We start from the raw sequence: 22221 nt of genomic DNA, 5'->3' as shown, positions 1-22221 counted from the left end.
CAGCATCTCAGTAGGGCAGGCTCATGGCTGAGATGGTTTGTACCACAACTCCCATAGTTCTCTACCGGCCCGCCTCCGGAGAGCTGTGCATTGTGGGATTTGAAGTCCAAAGTGTGGCAAGGAGGGGCAGTGTCCAAAGAGAGGTGCCGGACTCGGACTCGGTTTCCCTGCGGCCCCGGCAGGCTGGCGGGCCATTGGCTGAGCGGGGCGGATCTAGTCCTGCTCCTCCCCGCCCCCAGTGACACAATAGCAGCTCCCTCCAAGATGGCGGCGGCGACGGCAGACCCGGGAGCTGGGAACCCGCAGCCTGGAGACTCCTCCGGTGGGGGCGCTGGGGGCGGGCTTCCGTCCCCGGGGGAGCAGGAGCTGAGCCGACGCTTGCAGCGTCTGTACCCCGCGGTCAACCAGCACGAGACGCCGCTGCCGCGCTCCTGGAGCCCCAAGGACAAGTACAACTACATCGGCCTCTCCCAAGGCAACCTCCGCGTCCACTACAAAGGTATCGTCCGTGTGACCACGGGGGGACCAGGCCAGAGCATCTGCGGTACGGCTGTGGCTGTGCTGCCTACACCTGCCCCATCACGGCCTTTTCCCTGCGTGGGTGCTCTGGGTTAGGCCTTAGCCCCTGTGGAATGTCCAGTGTGCTGGGGCTGACCAGGCCGAGGGTTGACTGCCGGCTCTGCTCTGCCCGAGACCCCCAGCGTCAAGAGAACTGCAACAGGTGTCCAAACCCAGTGCTGGCCTGGACCTTCCACTTCAGGGCCTCCTTGCTTGTCTTGGGCTGCCTCCCGCAGCGCCAGCTCGGTCCTTTATCAATGCTTAGTTTCTGGAGTGTGCTGGTCACATCTCCACCATTAGCCGGAGCCCCATGGGCTTGCCTGCCTGCCAGTCATCCAGGACTAGGCCAGGGGTTCTCTGCTAAAGTGGAGGAGGTGTTTTCCAGGTCTGCCCTCTTCTTCCCCTGGTCTCTCCGGTGGGCTGCCTGCATTCTAGAGACTGCTGGTAGCACTTGGCTGTCCCTCACGTGCACCCGTATTGCGTCTACCCTTGTTGGGGGGGAGGACAGCGGCTCAGGAGGAGGTGTGTGTGTTGACTCAGTTGTCTAGGTATTCCTTGGAGACTGTAAGAGTGTCCTCTGGCTTCCCATCTGCATTTCCTTCTCCTGAAATTTCTTCCTTGCCCTCTCCTATAGGTCATGGCAAAAATCACAAAGACGCAGCCTCGGTGCGCGCCACGCACCCCATCCCTGCAGCCTGTGGCATTTATTACTTTGAGGTGAAGATTGTCAGCAAAGGAAGAGATGGGTAAGCCCCTCGGTAGCACCCTCTTTCCCCAACACTGAAACTGTTCCAGGTGGTCAGAGTTCGAAGTTTCCTGGCTGACACCGTGACCCTGCGAGCTGCTGAGCCCATGGGTCTGGGCTTTCTGTGTTCCTTGACCATGGCTGGTCTGAGCATTAGGCCCTGAGAGCAAGTAGGGGTGTTAATGGTAAAGCAAGGGGCTTTTTTTTTTTTTTTTTTTTTTTTTTTTTTTTTTAGTGATGATGTCATTACATGCCTCACAGATCAGAAAAACAAGTAACAAGTACGGTTCAGCACCCGCAGTGGGGTTTTCCCACTGGTGTGTAGTGTGTGACTTCCCTCCGTTCACACTCCTTTTTATGGCATTGAGTCATGTAGAGGCCCTGGTAGGCTTCAGAGGAGTAGGAGAGTCTTTCCAGCTTCCATCAGAGTGGTGGTGGCCACCAGCCTGTCATCTCAGGGTAAACAGCACACACATGGTCAGAATCAGGTGACCGCGCTGCCCATAAACTTGTTTTTCAGTCCAGGAACTTGCACACCAGTTGGACCAGCTTTAAGAAGGTCCTCATTAAGGTCAGCATCAGGGAGACACCCTCTTTTAGGCAGACCTAGGAAATCAGAGGGGAGAGTCTTCATTTTTCTTTCTCATTCTCCTTTTTCTCCCCGTTTCCCCTTTTTCCAGTGATTGTGACAAAGCAGGTGTTTAAGTTATGAAATAACATGATTGCAGCTACTGTGGAAAACACTTTCCTTACCAGTGACCAGCCCCACCCGGCCAGTGACCTTTGCCCCTGCCCTGAGCGGATTTCTGAGCATTTGGAATGATTCTTCTTTCCTGGGGACTGTCCCTCCGTGGACTCAGCCTGTCCTGCTTCCTCAGCGACGCTGTGGTGCTCTTCTCTGTCTTAGGCAGAGCCTGACACTTCTGTCTCCTTGTCTGTGTTGTGGGGCGCTCGGCTAGCGTGTAAGCTGCCTTAAACTGAAAGTTCTGTGATTCTGAAATTCCTATCATGGGAAGTTATTGCATCCTTCACTTTTATCCCCATCTATTGCATTTACACATAGGAAATTTATACTTATTGGAGGGATTTTTTATTTTTTAAGATTTACCCATTTATTTGGAAGGCAGAGTGACAGAGAGTGAGTAAGAGTGTTCACTCCCCAAATACCCACAACAGCCAAGGTTAGACCAGGCTGAAGCCAGGAGCCAGGAACTCCATCTGGGTCCCCCACTTGGGCGGCAGGAACCCAAGTACTTGGGCCCTCACCACTTGGGCGGCAGGAACCCAAGTACTTGGGCCCTCACCCATTGCTTCCCAGGCGCTTTAGCAGGAAGCTGGATAGGAAACACAGAATAGTCAGCCAGGACTCAAACCAGCACTGTATGGAATGTGGCTCAACCTGCCGTATCACAACGCCCATCCCTGAAGGCTTTTTAAAACTGTTTATATATTTTCATTTTATTTAAGAGGCAGACAAAGAGAGCTCTCCTCTCAACTAGTTCATTCCCCCAATGTCTGCTACAGCTAGGGCTGTGCCAGGCCAAAGCCAGAAGCCTGGACTCCATCCAGGTCTCTTATGTGGGTTGCAGGGACTCAAGTACTTTAGCCCTATCTGCTGCCTCCCAGGGTGTACATTTTCAGGAAACTGAGGAAAATGGATCAGAAGCGGAGAAGCTGAGGCTCAAATTTGGCACACTTACCCATTGTGCCAAAAACCTGCCCCTACTGGAGGGCTTTAAAGCCCTTGTTTTCCCTCTCATCTGATAAATGTGCACACAGTCGTAATTTGCTTAACGATGGTGATATGTTCTGAGAAATGCGTCATTAGGCGATTTCGTCATTGGGCAGACGTCGTAGAATGCTCTTACACAAACCCAGTGGTACAGTGCACTGCACATACAGGCCATCTGGTATAGCTGTCGTCACACTTGTATATGTAATCCTTCATTGATGGAAATGAACTAGTGTGGATGAGGGTGGCCTCTTAAAATAAACACATCAAAAATAATTATAGTGATGACTAAAACTTTGATGCTAAAGTCTAATCTTGCCACAGAAACAGAGGGGGCATTTCTGAAACTTGTTGGGAGAAAAATGGATGTTTTTCCCTGTAGTCCTTGTGGATAACAGCTGAGCTAGTGAAAGATGAAAACTTTTCAGAAGGGATGTGTTTAAATTGAGAGACTTCGGAGCCTGCACTGTGGTGCAGCGGGTTAAAGCCCTGGCCTGAAGCGCTGGCATCCTATATGGGCGCCAGTTCTAGTCCCGGCTGCTCCTCTTCCGATCCAGCTCTCTGCTATGGCCTGGGAAAGCAGTGGAGGATGGCCCAAGTCCTTGGGCCCCTGCACCCCCATGGGAGACCTGGAGGAAGCTCCTGGCTCCTGGCTTTGGATTGGCACAGTTCCAGCCGTTGCGGCCATCTAGGGAACGAACCAGTGGATGGAGGACCTCTCTCTCTGACTCTACCTTTCTCTGTAACATAAATAAATCTTTTGTTAAAAATAAATAAATAAACTGAGAGACCTGGTCTTTTTCAGCTGGCTTTTTTTTTTTAAGATTATTTATATGAAAGGCGGAGCTACAGAGAGCAAGGGTTCACCCCCCAAATGTCTGCAATGGCCAGGGCTGGGCTGGGCCAGAGCCACGAGTTTTATCCAGGCCCCTCATGTGTGTGCAGGGACCCAAGAGGTTGGGCCGTCCTCTGCTGCTTTCCTAGGAACATAAGCAGGGAGCTGGATCAGAAGCCAGATTCAAACCAGTGCCCATATGGGATGCTGGTGTCACGAGCGGCCTCTTAATCTGCTGTGCCACAATGCCGGCCCCCCCTTCAGCTGGCTTTTAACATTTCAATTTTAAGTGGATCTTGCCAGAAAAGGCCCTGTGTCATGTGAAATTACCTTACCGTAGATGTCATCTGTAAGTAAAGAAGACATTGTGGAGGTAAAGCCGCTGTCTGCAGCGCCGCATCCCATATGGGCACCAGTTTATGTCCCAGCTATTCCACTTTTGACCCAGCTCCCTACTAATGGCCTGGGAAAAGCAGCAGAAGATGGTCCAGTTGCTGGGGCTCCTGCTACCCATGTGGAAGACCTGGAAGAAGCTCCTGCCTCCTAGCTTTGACCTGGCCTAGCCCCAGCTCTTGTGGCCATCTAGGGGAGTGAACCAGCAGATGGGATCTCTCTCTCTTTCTCTCTTTCTTTCTCTCCCCTTTTCTCCCCTCCCCCCCTTCTCTCTGTGGCTCTTTCAAATGAATAAACAAATCTTAAAAAATAAATAAAGATGAACACCCTTTGCTGGCTTCTGTTGCCAGAATTTCACTTATTGGAGATGCAGAGAGACAAAGAGTGCTCACATCCTCTGGTTCATTTCCCAAATGTTGTCAACGGCCAAGGCTGGTCTGGGCCATAGATAGGAGCTGGGAACTCAGTTGCCTCCCATGTGGGTTGCAGAAACCCAGTTATTTGAGTTATCATCTGCTGCTTCCCAGGGTCCACATTGGTAGGAAGCTGGAGTCATCTGGAGCTGCACGTTGAAACCAGGTACTCTGATGTGGGACTTGGGCATCTTAACCAGCTTCTTAATCACTAGGCTAAACTCCCACCTCTGTTCCCAGAATTTTTACACAATGTAACTCTTGAGCTGATCTGGAAACCATTGTTTTAAAACTCCCAGGTCCTGGGTACTGGTGGTAACTGGCTTCAGTTGGCCGCTCTCAGATGGTCAAACAGAAAGTGGCCCATCTTGGTCGCCCTGTGAAGTGCCTGAAAGCCTTCTCATGGCTGGGATGTGGCCAGAGGGTGCTGTGGCCAGGTGTGGTTTTGAGGAGGCCAAGGGCAGTTTCAGGCGGGCAGATATTGACCAGCCTGTGTTCCTCTTTCCTGTTGCTGTTGGAGGTGTGTTACTGCCCCTCATTTGATGCATGACTGAAGCTTTGATCAGTTGTGTCACTTTCCTGTGTTATCTGGTTGGGTCTTCATGGCACCTCTGGAGAGGGCCTGGAGCAGATGATGATGTAGCGGTTTTGTGGATGAGGCCTGAGTCCCTGTGTTATTTGGTGTCCTGCCCTGGTTGCAGGCCTTCAGGTGTGCAGTGGGGTAGCCTAACATGTCAGATCCCCTCTGCTGATCCCAGAAGTGTGATGTGCTCTGGCGCGGCTAGAGCAGGTTTTTTTTTTTTTTTTTTTTTTTTTTAAAGATTTATTTATTTGAAAGTCAGAGTTACACAGAGAGAGGAGAGGCAGAGAGAAAGAGGTCTTCCCATCCGATGGTTCACTCCCCAATTGGCTGCAACTGTTGGAGCTGTGCCGATCCGAAGCCAGGAGCCAGGAGCTTCTTCTTGGTCTCCTATGTGAGTGCAGGGTCCCAAGGACTTGGGCCATCTTCTACTGCTTTCCCAAGCCACAGCAGAGAGCTGCATTGGAAGAGGAGCAGCCGGGACTAGAACCTATATGTGATGCTGGCACTTCAGGGCAGGGCATTAACCTGCTGTGCCACAGCGCTGGCCCCTAGAGCAGCTTCTGTTCCACTGAATCTGCAGACTCGTTCTTCTGCAGATTTGAGTACACCTCCTTTGTGTGTGTGTGTGTGTTTTTTTTTTTTTTTTTTTGACAGGCAGAGTGGACAGTGAGAGAGAGAGACAGAGAGAAAGGTCTTCCTTTGCTGTTGGTTCACCCTCCAATGGCCGCCGCGGCCGGTGCGCTGCGGCCGGCGCACCGCGCTGATCCGATGGCAGGAGCCAGGAGCCAGGTGCTTTTCCTGGTCTCCCATGGGGTGCAGGGCCCAAGCACTTGGGCCATCCTCCACTGCACTCCCTGGCCACAGCAGAGAGCTGGCCTGGAAGAGGGGCAACCGGGACAGAATCCGGCGCCCCGACCGGGACTAGAACCTGGTGTGCCGGCGCCGCTAGGCGGAGGATTAGCCTAGTGAGCTGCGGCGCCGGCCTACACCTCCTTTGTAAAAGGTGCCTGTGATCCCAGTTCTTTTTTTTTTTTTTTTTTTTGACAGGCTGAGTGGACAGTGAGAGAGAGAGACAGAGAGAAAGGACGGCAACCTCCAATGGCCGTGGCTGGCGCACCACACACCGCGCTGATGTGATGGCAGGAGCCAGGTACTTATCCTGGTCTCCCATGGGGTGCAGGGCCCAAGCACTTGGGCCATTCTCTACTGCACTCCCTGGCCACAGCAGAGAGCTGGCCTGGAAGAGGGGCAACCGGGACAGAATCCGGCGCCCCGACCGGGACTAGAACCCAGTGTGCTGGCGCTGCAAGGCGGAGGATTAGCCTAGTGAGCCGCGGCGCTGGCCAATACCAGTTCTTAGTGTCATTCTTCTCTGGAAAGGCTTTCTTGTGTGTTTTTTTTTTTTTTCTTTTTTTAAATTTTTTTTTTCTTTTTCTTTTTTTAAAGGTTTATTTGAGGGGCTGGCATTGTGGCATGGAGGATTAAGCTGCTTCCTACAATGCTGGCATCTTACATATACTAGTACCAGTTCGAGTCCCAGTTGCTCTGCTTCCAGTCCAGCTGCCTGCTAATGTGCCTAGAAAGGCAGCAGAAGATGGCCCATGTGCTTGGGCTCCTGTACCCTTATGGGAGACCCTGATGAAGCTCCTGGCTTCAGCCTGGCCCAGCCGTGGCCGTTGTGGCCATTTGGAGAGTCAGCCAACGGATGGAGGATTTCTCTCTCTGTCTCTCCTCCTCTGTTACTGTTTCAAATAAATCTCTCTATTTTATTTTATTATTATTATTATTTAAGATTAATTTGTTTACTTTAGACGCAGAGTTTCAAAGAGAGGGAGAGACAGAGAGGTCTTCCATCCACTGGTTCACTTCCCAAAGGCTACAACAGTTGGAGCCGGGCTGATCCGAAACCAGGAGCTTCTTCTGAGTCTCCCATGTGGGTGCAGGGGCCCAAGCACTTGGACTACCATCTACTGCTTTCCTAGGCCATCAGCAGGGAGCTGGATCAGAAGTAGAATAGCCCGGACTCAAACTGGTGCCTATATGGGATGCTGGCGCTGCAGGTGGATGCTTAACCTACTATGCCACAGTGCTAGCCCATTTCTCTCTCTCTCTCTCTCTCTCTCGATTTATTTATTTGAAAGGCAGAGTTAGAGAGAGATGGAGAGAGATCTTCATCGTCTGGGTAACTCCCCAAATGTCCACACTGCCAGGTCTGAACCAGGCTAAAGCCAGGCGCCCAGCATTCCATCCAGGTCTCTCACACAGGTGGCAGGGACCCAAGCACTTGGGCTGTTTTCTGCTGCTTTCCCAGGTGCATTAGCAGGGAGATGGATCAGAAGTGGGGCATCTGAAACACAAACCGACACTCAGATGGGATGCTGGTATCAAAGGTGGCAGCTTAGCCTGCTGCACCACAACACTGGCCCCAAGGTCTTTGTTTTGATGGTGTCTTTTGTGGAACACACTAAGACTTCTAATCAAGAAGGTTCCATTTCAGCAGTTTATTATTTATTCATCTCTAGCATGTGCCAGGCTCTGTACTAGGTGCAGAAAGAAGAGAGGTAAAGCAAGCATAGGCGGACTTGTCCTCAGGGAGCCTATAGCAAGGGGACCGAAAGGCCCTCAGCAAGAGGAGGCAGAGATGGGCACGAGTGCGGGGCGAGTAGGAGTTTCCTAGCAGATGGGACCTGTGAGATCCCTGAGTGTGACCTCACCGTGCTCTGCTTTCTGGGTGCTCCCTACATGTGAGAGCGTGCGGTGGAGAAGGAGGGATCATGTTTGTGCTCAGACCTTGGCAAAGACTGACGGGCTTCAGACACATTTTGCCGAGTCACTAGAGCTGGAGCTCAGGAACAGGGAAACGTCCAAGCCCTGAGAGTGGCTCTGGGAGATAAGGGGCATTGGGGTTGATCTTTTCAGAAAGCCAGAGAGGCCCTAAGACTGAGGGTCCCTGTGAGGGAGTGACTTCCTCAGGCAGAGCTCATGGACCTGTGTGGGTGTCTCCGGTTCTTAGTGATGACACATGGAGGGTGTGGCTGGCCAGGCTGACAGATGCTCCAGTGTGACCCTCAAAATAGACTGTAACATCATCCCAGCAGTGTAGGCCTCCTGACATGTGACGGGTGGCTCTACCCAAGAACGGCAAGCCTGGGCTAGAGTGCTGGATGGTGTGGGACGGGATGGGGGCATTTTCCTCTGCAGCTGGGGCCCCAAGCAGGGTGTTTGGCCATAGCCAGCCTGCAGTCATTTGTTCTTGCAGATGACGACTTTGACCAGGCAGCAGTGTACTTATCTGTCCCTTCTCCATGTCAGGATGAACACCCGTTGTTTGTCCCAGGCCTGGGTCCCAGGAGCATGGGTGTGAGTCCTGTGTCAGGAAGAGACAGATGCCTGTGCACAGGCCTCACAGCGTGGAGTGGAAAGGGTCACCCTGTGGTGCGGGCCATAACCAGAGCTGGCTCAGAGGGAAAGCTTCCTTCTGAACCTGGAGTTCCAGGAAAGCTTTTAAGAAGAGATGGTGATGCTAGAACTGCAGAGAGGAGTGAAGGTGTTCCAGGTGAGCAAAGTGAAAAGCAGTTTCTTCAGGCAGAAGCATGAGAAGGTGTGGAGCGCAGAGCATGAGGTGGAGGCGGCTGTGGCTGTGGCTGTGGCTGAGGGGTCCGGGCTTCACCTTGGGGGCAGTGGCAGTGCAGGGCTGTGGCTCTCCCTGCTCTGTTGAGAGAGGCTGGGGAAGAAGAGACTGCTGCTCTGCCGGGAGCCTGTCCAGGGAGGGTCAGTGGTTTAGGTCCAAGGTGCCAGGCAGGGGGTTCTCATAGCAGCTGTCTTCCCCCTCTCGTGGCTGGCCTTTGTCCAGTGTAGTGAGGTTCAGGAGAGGCATGTTGAAGGCTGGTAGCCAGGGAAGCTTCTCAGAGGTGAAAGGGCTGTGCTTGGGTTACAGTGCTCTGGTGTCTTGATTTTGCCAGTTCCCATTAGAAAGACCACACACACTCGTTGTTTTATGCCCAAATGGCCCCACTTATGAGTCAGAACCACCCAAAGTGATTTTCTGTGTAGACCCTGAGAGCCACCCTGAGTTAATTTAAAAAGTCACCTACTGGGGCCGGTGGTGTGGCATAGCAAGTAAAGCTGCCGCCTGCAGTACTGGCATCCCACATGGACGCTAGTACGAGTCCTGGCTGCTCCACTTCTGATCCAGCTCTCTGCTATGACCTGGAAGGCAGTGGAAGATGGCCCAAGTCCTTGGGCCCCTGCACCTGCATGGGAGACCTGGAGGAAGTTCCTGGCTCCTGGCTTCGGACTGGTGCAGCTCCTGCCCTTGCAGCCATCGGGGGAGTGAACCAGCAGATGGAAGACCTCTCTCTGCCTCTCCTTCTCTCTCTGTAACTCTGACTTTCAAATAAATAAATAAATCTTTAAAAAGTAAAAAGTCATCTACTGCCTTCCTGGTCTGGAGAGCCACCTGAGCATAGGCTCTTGTAGCCTAGAGACAGACTGTGGCTAGCCTCTCACCCTGGGGGCTCCGCAGTCTAGTCTCTGTACATCGCACAGTGCTGTGGAGAAGTCTGGGGCTCATCTGTGTTCCTGGAGCAGGTCTTGTCTTGAGAGGCGGTGCTGTCTTTGCCCAAGGCAGGTACAGGTGGTTGTTGTGCCTTGTTCTCCCTGACTGCCCCTTGGAACTGATGGCCTCCTAGGTGGATGCTGAGCTCTGGCTGTGTCTCCCCAGGTAGGACCTTGTGCTGTTTGTGGACGCATGGACTGTGTGGCATCTGGAGCATCTTATGGTGTAGAATGGCTTACCTGTGTTGAGGGTGTAAGCCCTGGTCTTGTTGGGCACATGAGGGTGTAGCTCAGCACAGGAGAGAGCACCAGAGTCGACATGGCGCCTACTCTTCCAGTGGGATCTCCCCACTCACCGAATGCTGCCACCCAAGCTCTGGTTGAGAGCCAAGCAAGGTGTGGCTGGCTGCTTTATCACCTGGACCTGCCTTGGTCAAGGAACTGCCTCTAGAGACATTCTTCGACTTCACACCCTTTCCATCCCCACTGGGATTTCATTCTCTGGAATGTTTGGGCTTTTCCCCAGAGGGGTTGCCCCCTAAGGGAGATTCTCTGACCGAGGGAAATGGGAGCTCATCTGGCTGGGCCACAGCAGAATGAACCTCACAGCTCGGTGTGGCAGGCACCCTGGGCCATTCCTAAGACAGAGCCACTGGGAAGGAGGGAAAGGCGCCACGCAGGTCTGTGTGGTAAGCCCTCAAGTTGGAAAGGGGCTCCTCTCTGGAAAAAGTGTGGAGAAGTGTATCTAAATGCGAGGATGTCCTTCTGCCTCACCAGAAATTCCAGAACCATCCTCCTAGCTTTAGATCATCAGCACTGTTTTGTTGTGACTGAAATATGAAGTTGTGACTTTGTTGCTAGAAGCAAAACTAGAAGACCTACTGATGGAACAGAGCTGAGCCCCTGTGTCTTGAAGGGGCCAGAACAAGGAGGAGCGGCTGGGGAAGCCCTTTGTCTTCCTGTCACACCTCTCTTCCTCGCCTCCCTCTCGGATTTATTTTAATTTTTTATTTTTTCCCCTCTTGGATTTAGCATTGGGATTACAGGGGGTTTAGTTTAGGCCAGGGATGGCTAATGTCAAGGCTCAAATTGATAACTGCTTGTTTTTATCCACACAGAGCCCCAGGAGCTTTGTCAAGGCACAGCACCCTAGGCAGCTGTAATTTTTTGATTGGGCTTTCATCATGAGATGAAAGTGACCAGCCCCTAGGGCAGAAGTAATTGGAAAATGAGACAAAGCAGATAGAGGTCCCAGGGCTCAGTTTGCCTCTTAAAGGACAGTGTCAGGATGGAGCTGAAGCAAGAGGAAGGAAGAGGGGATGATTTGTCTGGTCAAGCTGGCTTACAAAGCCATAAGTCTCATGGTCTGATGTTGGCATGTGCTTTTTTTTTTTTAAGAGTTATTTATTTTATTTGAAAATCAGAGTTACATAGAGAAGGAAAGGCAGAGAAAGAGAGAGAGGTCTTGCATTTGCTGGTTCACTCCCAGTTGGCCGCAACAGCCGAAGCTGGGCCGATCTGAAGCCAGGAGCCAGGAGCTTTTTCCAGGTCTCCCAGGCGGGTGCAGGGACCCAAGGACTTGGGCCATCTTCTATTGCTTTCCCAGGCCACAACAGAGAGCTGGATCAGAAGTGTAGCAGCCAGGACTCAAACCGGTGCCCATATGGGATGCCAGCACTGCAAGTGGCAGCTTTACCCGCTATGCCACAGCACCGGCCCCGATATGTACTTTTTTTTAATAGAATGCTCTGTTTTGATAACAACTGTTATGCCAGGAGTTTATTAATGGTAATATACACTTTTTAAAATGTCAAAATGTATTTTTATTTTCCTTGTAAATAATGTCTTCTAACCATAAAAGAATACATAGTTGTTTTTTTAATATCTGATACAATATACATTTTTAAAAAAGATTATTTATTTGAAAGGCAGAGATATATATAGAGAGAGTGAGAGATCCTCCATCTGCTGGTTCACCCCGCAAATGGTTGCAATGGCAAGGGCTGGGCTGAGCTGGGCTAGAGCCAGGACCCAGTAACCAGAAGCTTCCTCCAAGTGTTCCATGTGGGTGCATGGGCCCAAGCACTTGGGCCATTTTCCTCTGCTTTCCCAGGTGCCTCAGCAGGGAAATGAGTCAGAAGTAGAGCAGCCAGGACTCGAACCAGCACCCATATAGGATACCTGAGCTGCAGGCATAGGCTTAACCTTCTACACCACAGCACTGGCCCCCAGAGTGTACATTTTATATAGACAGACAGTAGAGAGAGACACAGATGTAGGTTTAAGTAAATGCAGGGTTATTGCTATTATGTACATTTTATGAGTATTAGTATAGGCAAATGCAGAAAGCAGAACCTTTCAGATATTTCAAGTAGAAAGGGGATAATACATGGACTTAGATGCTTGCAAAACCACTGGGACTCAGAGCTTCCGTGTGATGGTGGGACAATCAAATTAAATTAGACCCCTGGCTAAAAATAATGAAAGATGCTAGATAAAACATGACAAACTAGTAAACTGAAGGCCAGTTTCTAGGATGAAGACATGTAACTGTAGAGTTAAGGGTAATGTCTGAGTACCTGAAGGCATTGGTTGTGGCTACACAGAACTTTGCTCAGTTCTGTAATTATGCAAGGCCAGCGAGGTAGAGGTTAGGGCCTAGAGCCTACCACATGTGGGCTCTGGTTGGGGTGCCAGGTAGCTGCACACCCTGGTTGAGGGCAGTGGTTTTGGTTTTTCAGTGTGTCACCTCTGTAAAGTTAGGATTTAGTACTTGAGACTGTCAGCTCTTTAGAAAAGGAGCCCAGAATCTAGGGTGTGCATATCCCATGGACCATCCATGGGGCTCTGCTCTTCTTTTCTGGCTGGCAGACTCACTGGGTGCTTTGTTGGTGCTGGTGGCAGTGGGTGCAGCCAGCACTGTGGCATAGCGGGTAAAGCTTGCATCCCGTATCGGCGCCGGTACAAGGCCTGGCTGCTCCATTTTCAACCCAGCTCTCTGCTAAGGCCTGGGAAAGCCAGTAGAGCATGGCCCAAGTGCTTGGGCCCCTGCATCCCTGTGAGGTACCTGGAAGAAGCTCTGGCCATTGCAGCCATTTGGGGAGTGAACTAGCAAATGGAAGATCTCTCTTTGCCTGTCTCTGCCTTTCAAATTAATTTTAATTAATTAAAAAAAAAAGATCTCTTGACCTACACTCAGAACTGCCTATCTTCATGTAAGTCATCAGGCTTGTTTTTCCATGAATAGTGCTGGGACTAGGTCCATTTGTCTGTGTAATGACCCTATTTTCAGTAGGGGCCAGCACAGAAGTAAGCTGAGGGGCTGACTGCCTGGCGTCCTTCAGAAAGGTAGGGTGGGTCTGGCGCTGTGGCATAGTGAGTAAAGCCACCTCCTGCAGTGCCGGCATCCCATGTGGGCGCCAGTTTGAGTCCTGGCTGCTTCACTTCTGATCCAACTCTTTGCTGTGGCCTGGGATAACAGTGGAGGGTGGCCCTGCACCTGTGTGAGAGACCCGGAGGAAGCTTCTGGCTTCGGATTGGCACAGCTCCGGCTGTTGCAGCCAACTGGGAAGTGAACCAGCGGATGGAAGACCTCTCTGCCTCTCCTTCCCCTTTCTGTGTAACGCTGACTTTCAAATAAGTAAATAAATCTTAAAAAAAAAAAAAAAAAAAAAAAAAAAAAAAAAAAAGAAGGGTAGGGTGGGATTTTTTGTTGCTGGAGGAGCTTGAGCATAGCAGCTGGTGCCGTGATGAGCTGGTAGCTTTAAGTGAGCCTTTCAGACTATGAAAAAATTCCCCAAAGTGAGGGACAAACATTGTGGCACAGTGGGTTAAGCCATTGCCTGTAATGCTGGCATCCCATATATGCATCAGATTGAGTCCTGGCTGCTCTGCTTCCAATCCAGCTTCCTACTGATGCACCTGGGAAGGTAGTGGAAGATGGCCCCAGTACTTGGGCCCCTGTTATCCATGTGGGAGGTCTGGATGGAGTTTCAGGTTTCTGACTTTGGCCTGACAACCATTCCAGCCATTTGAGGAGTGAACCAGGAGGGAGAAGGTCTCTCTCTTTCTCTCTGCCTCTCTCTCTGTAACTCTTTCAAATAAAATAAATAAATATTCCTTTAAAGATCCCCAACGTGAATAATTAGCCTTTACTTCATACCTAAATGTCAGCTGGTGTTTTTCCTGAACTGTCTCCTAGGGACCAGTTTGTAGCCACAGTCCCAGAGATGCCTTCTGTTGTGAGGCTGTTGATTTCTTTATCTGGGGCAGATTCTGATAGGAACAAGGTTGCTGGCACGCTGAGCTGTGACTAAGGTGTTAGATGTCAAGATCAAACTGTCAGGTGAGATTCTGCAAGCTCCATAGCGTTCTGGGGTAGGTGATGACTGGCCCTTGCGCTGAGAGGATAGGCATCAAAGCAGGTACCTTCCTAGAGACTCCAACAGCTATCTCAGTCCTGAGACTGGGGGCCTGGTTTCTTCTCTCTACCACTTCCTATCAGAGTTCTGTGGGTCTGGAGACATCCTGTTGATGGAGATTAAATTAAAAATGTGTGGGACTGGAATGGTAGCATCCCATATGGGTGCTGCTTCATATCCTGGCTACTCCATTTCTAAACTAGCCCCTGCTAATGGGCTGCGGAAAGCAGCGGAAGATGATCGAATTGCTTAGGCCCCTGCGACTCACGTGGAAGATCCAGCTGAAGCTCCTAGCTCTTGGCTTTGGCCTGGCCTAGCCCTGGCCATTGCAGCCATCTGGGGAGTGAACCAGCAGTTGGCAGATCTTTCTGGGCCAGCACTTTGGCGTAGCCGGTAAAGCTACCGCCTGCAGTGCCGGCATCCCATATGGGCGCTAGTTTGGGGCCGGCTGCTCCACTTCCGATCCAGCTCTCTGCTGTGGCCTGGGAAGGCAGTAGAAGATGGCCTGAGTCCTTGGGTCCCGGCACCTGCATGAGAGACCCCAAGGAGGCTCCTGGCTCCTGGCTTTGGATCGGCGCAACTCCAACCGTTGTGGCCATTTGGGGAGTGAACTAGCGGATGGAAGACCTCTCTCTCTATCTCTCTTTGCCTCTCCTTCTATCTGTGTAGCTCTTTCAAGTAAAATAAACAAATCTTTTTTTTTTTTTAAAGGAAGATCTCTCTGTCTCTCCCTCTTTTCTGTGACTCTGCCTTTCAAGTAAATAATTTTTTAAAGTGCTTATGGGATAGGCTTGCCAGTAGCTCATAAAATTCATATTACCTCTTAAAAGAAATTGATAGAAAGTGTTCTTCACTCTTCTCATTTGCTCTATGCTAGTGCTGAGGGACTTCTTACCTCCTGGCCCTGATGTGAGACCAGAGTACGCTCAGGCTTCTCACTGGGCTCTGTGCCAGGTCCTACTTGTCTTGTGGGGAGAAGGCAAATGCGGCTCAGGCTGTCATGCAGAGCCATCAGGACTGTCTGGGTGACTTTATGTGTATGTTAAAATATTTACAACAGAAAATATATTTTTATCCATTTTTAAAGAAGATTTATTTATTTATTTGAAGGACAGAGTTACAGAGAGACAGTGCGATCTGCCATCCTCTGGTTCACTCCCCAAATGGCTGCAGTGGTTGGAACGATGCTCATCGAAGCCAAGAGTCAGGAGTTTCTTCTGGGTCTCCCATGTGGATGCAGGGGCCCGAGCATTAGGCTAACTTCCACTGCTTTCCCAGGCACATTAATAGGGAGCTGGATTGAAGATGCTGGCACCACAGGCAGTGGCTTTACGTGGTATGCCATGCAGCCAGCCCCCTTTTTATCCATTTTTAAGTATACAGTTTGGCAGCATTGATTGTGTTAATAGTGTTATGCAACTGTCACCACTATTTCTAAAAGGTTTCCATCACCCCAACAGAAATTCCTTAGCAACGAAGTCGTAACTTCCCATCCTCTGCTCTTCTCAGCTTCTGCTGACCTCTAACCTACTTTCACTGTGATGTGCCTGTTCTAGAGCAAGTTAGAGGAATCCTACAAACTCTGTCCTTTATGTCTGACTTGTTTCACATAGCATGATGCCTTCAAGGTTTAGTTACCTTGTGGCCTGCAGCAGAACTTCATTTCTTTTTGTGGCTGATTAATGTGCCATTGTGTGTACATGTGTGTTTATCATATTTTGTTTATTCATTCACATGTTTATGGCCATTTGGCTTTTTTCCACCTTTTGACTGTTCTGAATAATGCTGTCGTGAGCATTGGTATACATATTATTTAAGTCCCTCTTCAGTTCAAAGCCCTGAAGATTTACCCTTATGCTTTCTTCTAAGAATTTTATGGCTCTTATATTTAAATCACTGAGTTAATTTTTATGTTTTATGTGAGGTAGGGGTCCAACTTCATTCTTCTACATGTGTAAATATACTCATCTGAGTACCATTTGTTGAAAAGTCTGTTCTTTTCACCGTTGAATGGACTTGGCACTCTTCTTGAAAGTAATTTGGCCATAGAAATACAGGTTTATTTCTAGACTTTACCTTCTATTCAGTTCGTCAATGTGTCCATCTTATGCCACTGTTACTCTGTTTTGAATGCACAGTTATTTAGTAAGTTCTGAAATCTGGAAGTGTGCATCTTCCAACTTTCTTTTTCTTCAAAATTGTTTTAGCTCCTTGAGAATGCTTTCCAGTGATTTTGAGGGTCAACTTTTCACTTCCTGCAAAAAAGACTCTTGGAATCTTGCTAGGAATTGATTGTATCAATAGCTTGATTTGAGAGTATTGCCATCTTAACAATGTTGAGTCAGTCAGTCCACCAACCCAATGGGATAACTTTCCATTTTTCCTGTCATCTTTAATTTCTTTCAGCTCTGTCTTAAGTATTTTATTGTTTTTTGATGCTATTGTAATTAGAATTGTTTATTTAACCTTTTATTATTATTTTAAAGATTTATTTATCTGAAAAAGTTACAGAGAGAGGGGAAAAGACAGAGAGAGATATCTTCTGTCCATTGGTTTACTCCCCAAATGGTTGCAATGGTCAGGGCTGAGCCAGGCCTAAGCCAGGAGCTAGGATCTTCATCTGGGTCTACCAAGTGGGTGTAAGGGCCCAAGCACTTAGACCATCTCCAACTGCTTTTCTAAGGCCATTAGCAGAGAGCTAGATCAGAAGTGAAGCTGGGACATGAACTTGTGCTTGTATGTGATGTCAGCATTGCAAGTAGTGGCTTTACCCATTGTACCATATGCTGGCTCCGTTAATCTTTTATTATTTACTTTATTTGAAAGGCAGAGAGAAAGAGAGACAGAGACAGAGACACTGAGGTAGAGATCTTCTATTTGCCGATTTACTGTTTCTCAAATGCCCACACCAGCTGAAGCCTGGGCCACTCTGAAGCCAAGACCCAGGAACTCAATGTTGGTCTCCCACATGGGTGATAGGAACCCGAGTTCTTGAGTCTTCAGCCCTGCTTCCCTCTCAGGGTATGCATTAGCAGGAAGCTGAAATTGGAAGTGGAGGTGGGATTCAAATTCAGGTACTCTGATATGGGATATGGGTGTCCCAAACAGTGTCTTAATTACTGTACAAAATGCCTGCCCCAGGATTGTTTTCTTAATTTCCTTTTCATATTGTTTATTCCTAGTACATAGAAATACAACTGATTTTTGAGTGTTGCTCTTGTTTCCTGCAGTTTTGCTGAATTTATGATTTCCATTAGCTTTCTGAGTATTGTTTCAGGACTTTTTTCACATATAGAATAATGTCATCTATAAATAAAGACAATTTTACTTATTTTGTAATATTACGCCTTTTATTTTGTTTTCTTGTCTAATTGCTCTGGCTAGAACTTCCAATGCTATGTTGACTTGCAGTTGTGAAAGCAGGCATCCTTGTCTTGTGCCTGATCTTAGAGGGGAAGCTTTCAGTATCATTGGATATGATGTCCACTGTGGACTAAACAAATGCCTTTGATCGTGTTGAGGAAATCCCCTTCTGTTCTAGCATTGTGAGAGCATGTTGGATTTTGGCAAATGTTTTATCTGCGTAAATTGAGGTGATCCTGTAGGTTTTTTCCCCTGCTTTGTTCTATTAATGTAGTTAATTATATTGGTTGGTTTTCTTATGTTGAATTACTCATACCTTTCTGGGATATATCCCCCTTGATCCTCCTTTTAATATATTATTGGATTTGATTTCTATTACTTTGTTGGGTATTTTTTTTAAAGTTGTTGAGGATTTTCGCATCTATATTATTATGGGATTTTGGTGTGTCATTTTCCTTTTCTCCTCTTGGTGACTTTTTGATTGCTGTTCCAGGGTCTGCCTCATGTTGGATTTATATCTGAGCACAGCTCATTTGTAGTTAGCATTGTTTTACCAAGAATTGAAGTCTCTAAGTCAGAGCTGGGAAGGAGCTCAGGCACCCCTTGTTTCAGCCTCTCCTTTTCTGATAGGGAACCTGAGATGTGAGTTGAAATCGAAGACTCATGGTCCTGAAATAGCTGGAGTGTCTGTGACCAGCCTTTCCAAGTCAGGGCTTGTCTCTGGCGCCTTGCTGTGAAGGGTTCTAACCCTTTAAACACTTGAGGTGCTTCCCTTCAGGAGGTTGGGCGGAAATGTCAGACTAGTTGCCACAGGGGTTCCTTGTGTGGGTACTGCTGTTTCTCAGGCCTGGGTGTGAGAGTACAGCAAGGGGGGGGGGGGGTGGGCTCCTCCCTCTGGCCTGGTACATATTTGGAGAGGTGAGTCAAGGGCCCCTGGTTTTCAAGGTCTCATCCTCGGTCGACCACCAGGCCTGCCTCTGAAGGAACAATCTGGGCAGTTGGAGCTGTGTCAAGTCCATCACTCTAGCAGGGCTCCTGAGCGTGTGCTCTGCGTCATGCCTGGGACACAGGCAGTCCTGTGTGACCTGGGGCTCAGCAGGGATTTTGACTGTTTCTGCTGTTTCTGGAAGTGTCCTTCCTATGCAGCCTCTGCCCTCCTGTTAGGGCTCAGGGAGTTGGGTGTACTGAGGAGCTGACCATAAAAGCCAGGTTCCCCAGTGTGTCCCGTGTCACTGAAGTGTTGCCCTGGGTTGACGCAAGGAGGCTGATGAGTAAGAGCTAGCGGGTTCTCTCTCTCTCTTAATTAATTATTTATTTTTATTTATTTGAAAGGCAGAGTTACAGAGAAGCACAGAGAAGGAGAGAGGTCTTCCATCTGCTGTTTCACTCCCCAAATGGCAGCAACAGCCAGAGCTGGGCATATCCGAAGCCAGGAACCAGGAGCTTTTTTAGGATCTCCTGCACAGGTGCAGGGGCCCTAGGACTTGGGTCATCTTCTGCTGCCCTGCAGGCAGCAGCTTACCTGCTATGCCACAGTGCTGCCCCCCCTCCCATGTATTTATTTAAAAGGCAGGGTTACAGAAGAGATCTTTCATCCTCTGGTTCACTTCTCAAATGGCCACAAAGGCTAGAATTGGACTGGTTCAACACCAGGAACAGGAACTTCATCTGGGTCTCCCATGTGGGTGCAGGGACCCAAGAACTTGGGCCATCCTCTGCTGCTTTCCCAGGTGCATTAGCAGGGAGCTAAATTGGAAGTGGAGTAACTGGGACTCGAACCAGTACCAATATGGCATGTCAGCACTACAGGCAACTTTACCCATTATACCACACTGCTGGCCTCGTCAGCTGGCTCTTTAAAGTGACTTTTCTATAATTTTAAAATAATTTGTATTGGCACTAGTGTTGTGGTACAGTGGGATATGCCAACACCCAGCAATGCCAGCATCCCAGTTTGAGTCCTGGCTGTTCCAGTTCTGATCCAGCCCCCTGCTAATGCACCTGGAAAAGCAGCAGAAGATGGCCCAAGTGCTTGGACCCCTGCCACCCACATGGGAGACTGGATGAAGCTTCTGGCTCCTGGCTTTGGCCTGGGGGACACATTAGCAGTTGGAAGATCTCACTCTCTGTCTTTTCTCTTTAATTCTGCCTTTCAAATAAATATATTTTTTTAAAAAGTAATTTCTGTTAATTATAGAAAATCTGAAGAGGCCGGCGCCACAGCTCACTTGGCTAATCTTCCGCCTGCGGCGCCAGCACCCGGGTTCTAGTCCTGGTTGGGGCGCCGAATTCTGTCCCGGTTGCTCCTCTTCCAGTCCAGCTCTCTGCTGTGGCCCGGGAGTGCAGTGGAGGATGGCCCAAGTCCTTGGGCCCTGCACCCCATGGGAGAGCAGGAGAAGCACCTGGCTCCTGGCTTCGGATCAGTACAGCACGCCGGCTGCAGCGCATCGGCCATTGCAGGCATTTGTGGGGTGAACCAATGGAAGGAAGACCTTTCTCTCTGTCTCTCTCTCCCTCTCTCTCACTGTCTAACTCTGCTTGTCAAAAAAAAAAAAAAAAAAAAAAAAGGAAAAGAAAATATGAAGAATCAAGAGAAGACAATTCCAAACTGACTGGGGTTTCAGCAGATTGCTTCTTATGGGTAGCATGGGCCCCTGGAGCTGCCACTCCGTCCTCAGGCAGTCCTTTTCCAGGGCCCTGTCTTCTCCCCTGCCACCTACAGAGGACGGTGGGCGCTTCTGGGTAGATAGAGCTGTGTGATCAGGTGGCTGCCTGTGGATCTGCTCGATTGGGAGCCTTTGCTGCCCACCTGCAGGCCGATTGCTCCTCCTCCATCTTGCTCTCTGGTGGATCTCAACCCCTTTTGGCCCAGACAGCACTTACTTGCTGTGCTCTTCTGGGAGCCAGACATGGGGCAGAGTGACTCTGGTAGCTCCAGCTTGCATTGTGATTCTGACAGTGAAGGATAGAAACTGAGAAGTGAGGCTAGATTGCCATGTGAGCTTGCCTCTTGTTCCTCTGCCCTTAAATGGCTGTCTCACCTATCTAGCAAATGGTATTTCCTTGCCATTCTGCTGCTGTAGAAAATAAAGTAGTAAATCCTTTCTCTCATGTTGTGGGGTAAATAGCTTTCCTCCCAAGTTCCTCATACATATCCTGCTGTGTGGAAAGAAGGCCCCAGAGGAGAAGGTGTGTATTGGGGAGCTCAGCTGCTCTGCAGGTTCCATCACCAGCTTGTGGAATGGGAGCCCTTGTCTTCCTCCCAGGCTAACCCAGGCAGCCTGTGTCAATGTTGTTAGCGTAGCCTGCCCCATTATCAGTTGGGAGACAAATTCTCATCTCCATTCTCCTCCACAATACCAAGCAAACAGGCATTTGCTTTTAAATGTCCCAAGATCTAGGCCTTTGAGAATGGCCTACTTTCCTTTACCAGATCCTGAAGAGCCTCCAGTGCATGCATGAGATAATGGACAGAGCCAGGTTGTACAGTCATCTTCCGTCAGCTCTCCCAGCCCTTTGCCCGGGTGTTCCTCATCTGATCCTGGTGAGTGGTTGCCTAACTTGTGATACTAGCTGATGAAGCAGGCTCTGAGAGTCCCTGTGACATGCCATTGGGCACATGGTGAGTTCAGGGGCACAGGTGAGATTTGTTCAGTGGATTTACTCCTTGCAGGTATGTTTGCATGATACGAATGCTAGGGCTAGAGCAGAACAGGAGAATGGTTGCTACTGACTCTGGCTGAGTACTTTGGCTCCAAAATTTCCAAGTGGATCTCGGAGATTTGGCTTTCCTCTGTTGACTGGATGTGCTGGGCACTGCCCTATGCCTGCCTGCCTTTCTTTTCTTTTCTCTTCTTTTCTTTTTTTAAGATTTATTTATTTATTTGGAAGGCAGAGTTACAGAGAGGCAGAGGCAGAGAGAGAGGTCTTCTATCTGCTGGTTCACTCCCCAAATGGCCACAACAGCTGGAGCTGGGCCAGTCCAAAGCCAGGAGTCAGGAGCTTCTTCCAGGTCTTCCACATGGGTGCAGGGGCCCAAGGACTTGGGCCATCTTACACTGCTTTCCCAAGGCCATAGCAGAGAGCTGGATCACAAGTGGAGCAGCCAGGTTTCGAACCAGTTCCCATATGGGATGCCAGCACTGCAGGCGGTGGCTTTACCTACTATGCCATGGCGCCAGCCCCTGCCCTGTGCCTTTTTAGCCTCACACACAACCTCATAGGTTTATTGATTTTTCCCTATTTTTAATTAATTAATTAAATTTATTTATTTGAAAGGCAGAATAAAAGACATCCATCCAGACCGTGATCTTCTATCTATTGATTCACTCTCCAGATCTCCTTAACAGCCAGGCCTGGCCCAAGGCCAGGAGTCTGGAACTCAATCTATGTCTTCCAGGTGGGTATCAGGGAACCAGTCACTTAAGCCATCAGCTGCTGCCTCCAAGGGTGTTCTTTAGCAGGAAGCTGGAATCAAGAGTAGAGCTAGAGGGCCAGTGTTGTGGCATAATGGGTTAAGCCACCACCTGTGATGCTGGCATCCCATATGGGCTCTGGTTCAAGTCCCAGCTGCTTTACTTTTTTTTTTTTTTTGGACAGGCAGAGTAGACAGTGAGAGAGA

General features: G+C 49.4%; 1 protein-coding gene and 1 long non-coding RNA gene across 4 annotated transcripts in view; both read left to right on the top strand.

Moving 5' to 3' along the window:
* Positions 1–226: 226 nt before the first annotated feature.
* The window catches only part of RANBP10 (RAN binding protein 10), an 86017-nt gene continuing 64022 nt past the window's right edge, over positions 227–22221 (top strand). The window contains exons 1-3 of one of the 3 annotated variants that reach the window (XM_017342304.4): positions 241–499; positions 1193–1304; positions 21034–21144. Coding sequence is in view for 1 of the 3 variants with exons in the window: in XM_008257482.5 (XP_008255704.1) it covers positions 265–499; positions 1193–1304 (347 nt within the window). In the remaining 2 variants the exon portion in view is untranslated. Of the gene's footprint in view, positions 500–1192; positions 1305–21033; positions 21145–22221 lie in introns of all 3 variants that reach the window. The other 2 variants (XM_008257482.5, XM_089320298.1) reach the window with 2 other exon arrangements.
* LOC149120988 (uncharacterized) lies at positions 8390–9685 on the top strand. Its single transcript, XR_016225312.1, has 2 exons — positions 8390–8815; positions 9455–9685. It is a non-coding gene; the product is annotated as an uncharacterized LOC149120988 (long non-coding RNA).

This window comes from Oryctolagus cuniculus, chromosome 18, assembly GCF_051225735.1.
Source record: "Oryctolagus cuniculus isolate XC-2025 breed Fujian yellow rabbit chromosome 18, ASM5122573v1, whole genome shotgun sequence".
Classification (NCBI taxonomy): domain Eukaryota; kingdom Metazoa; phylum Chordata; class Mammalia; order Lagomorpha; family Leporidae; genus Oryctolagus; species Oryctolagus cuniculus.
This window is presented reverse-complemented; position numbering and strand designations above follow the sequence as displayed.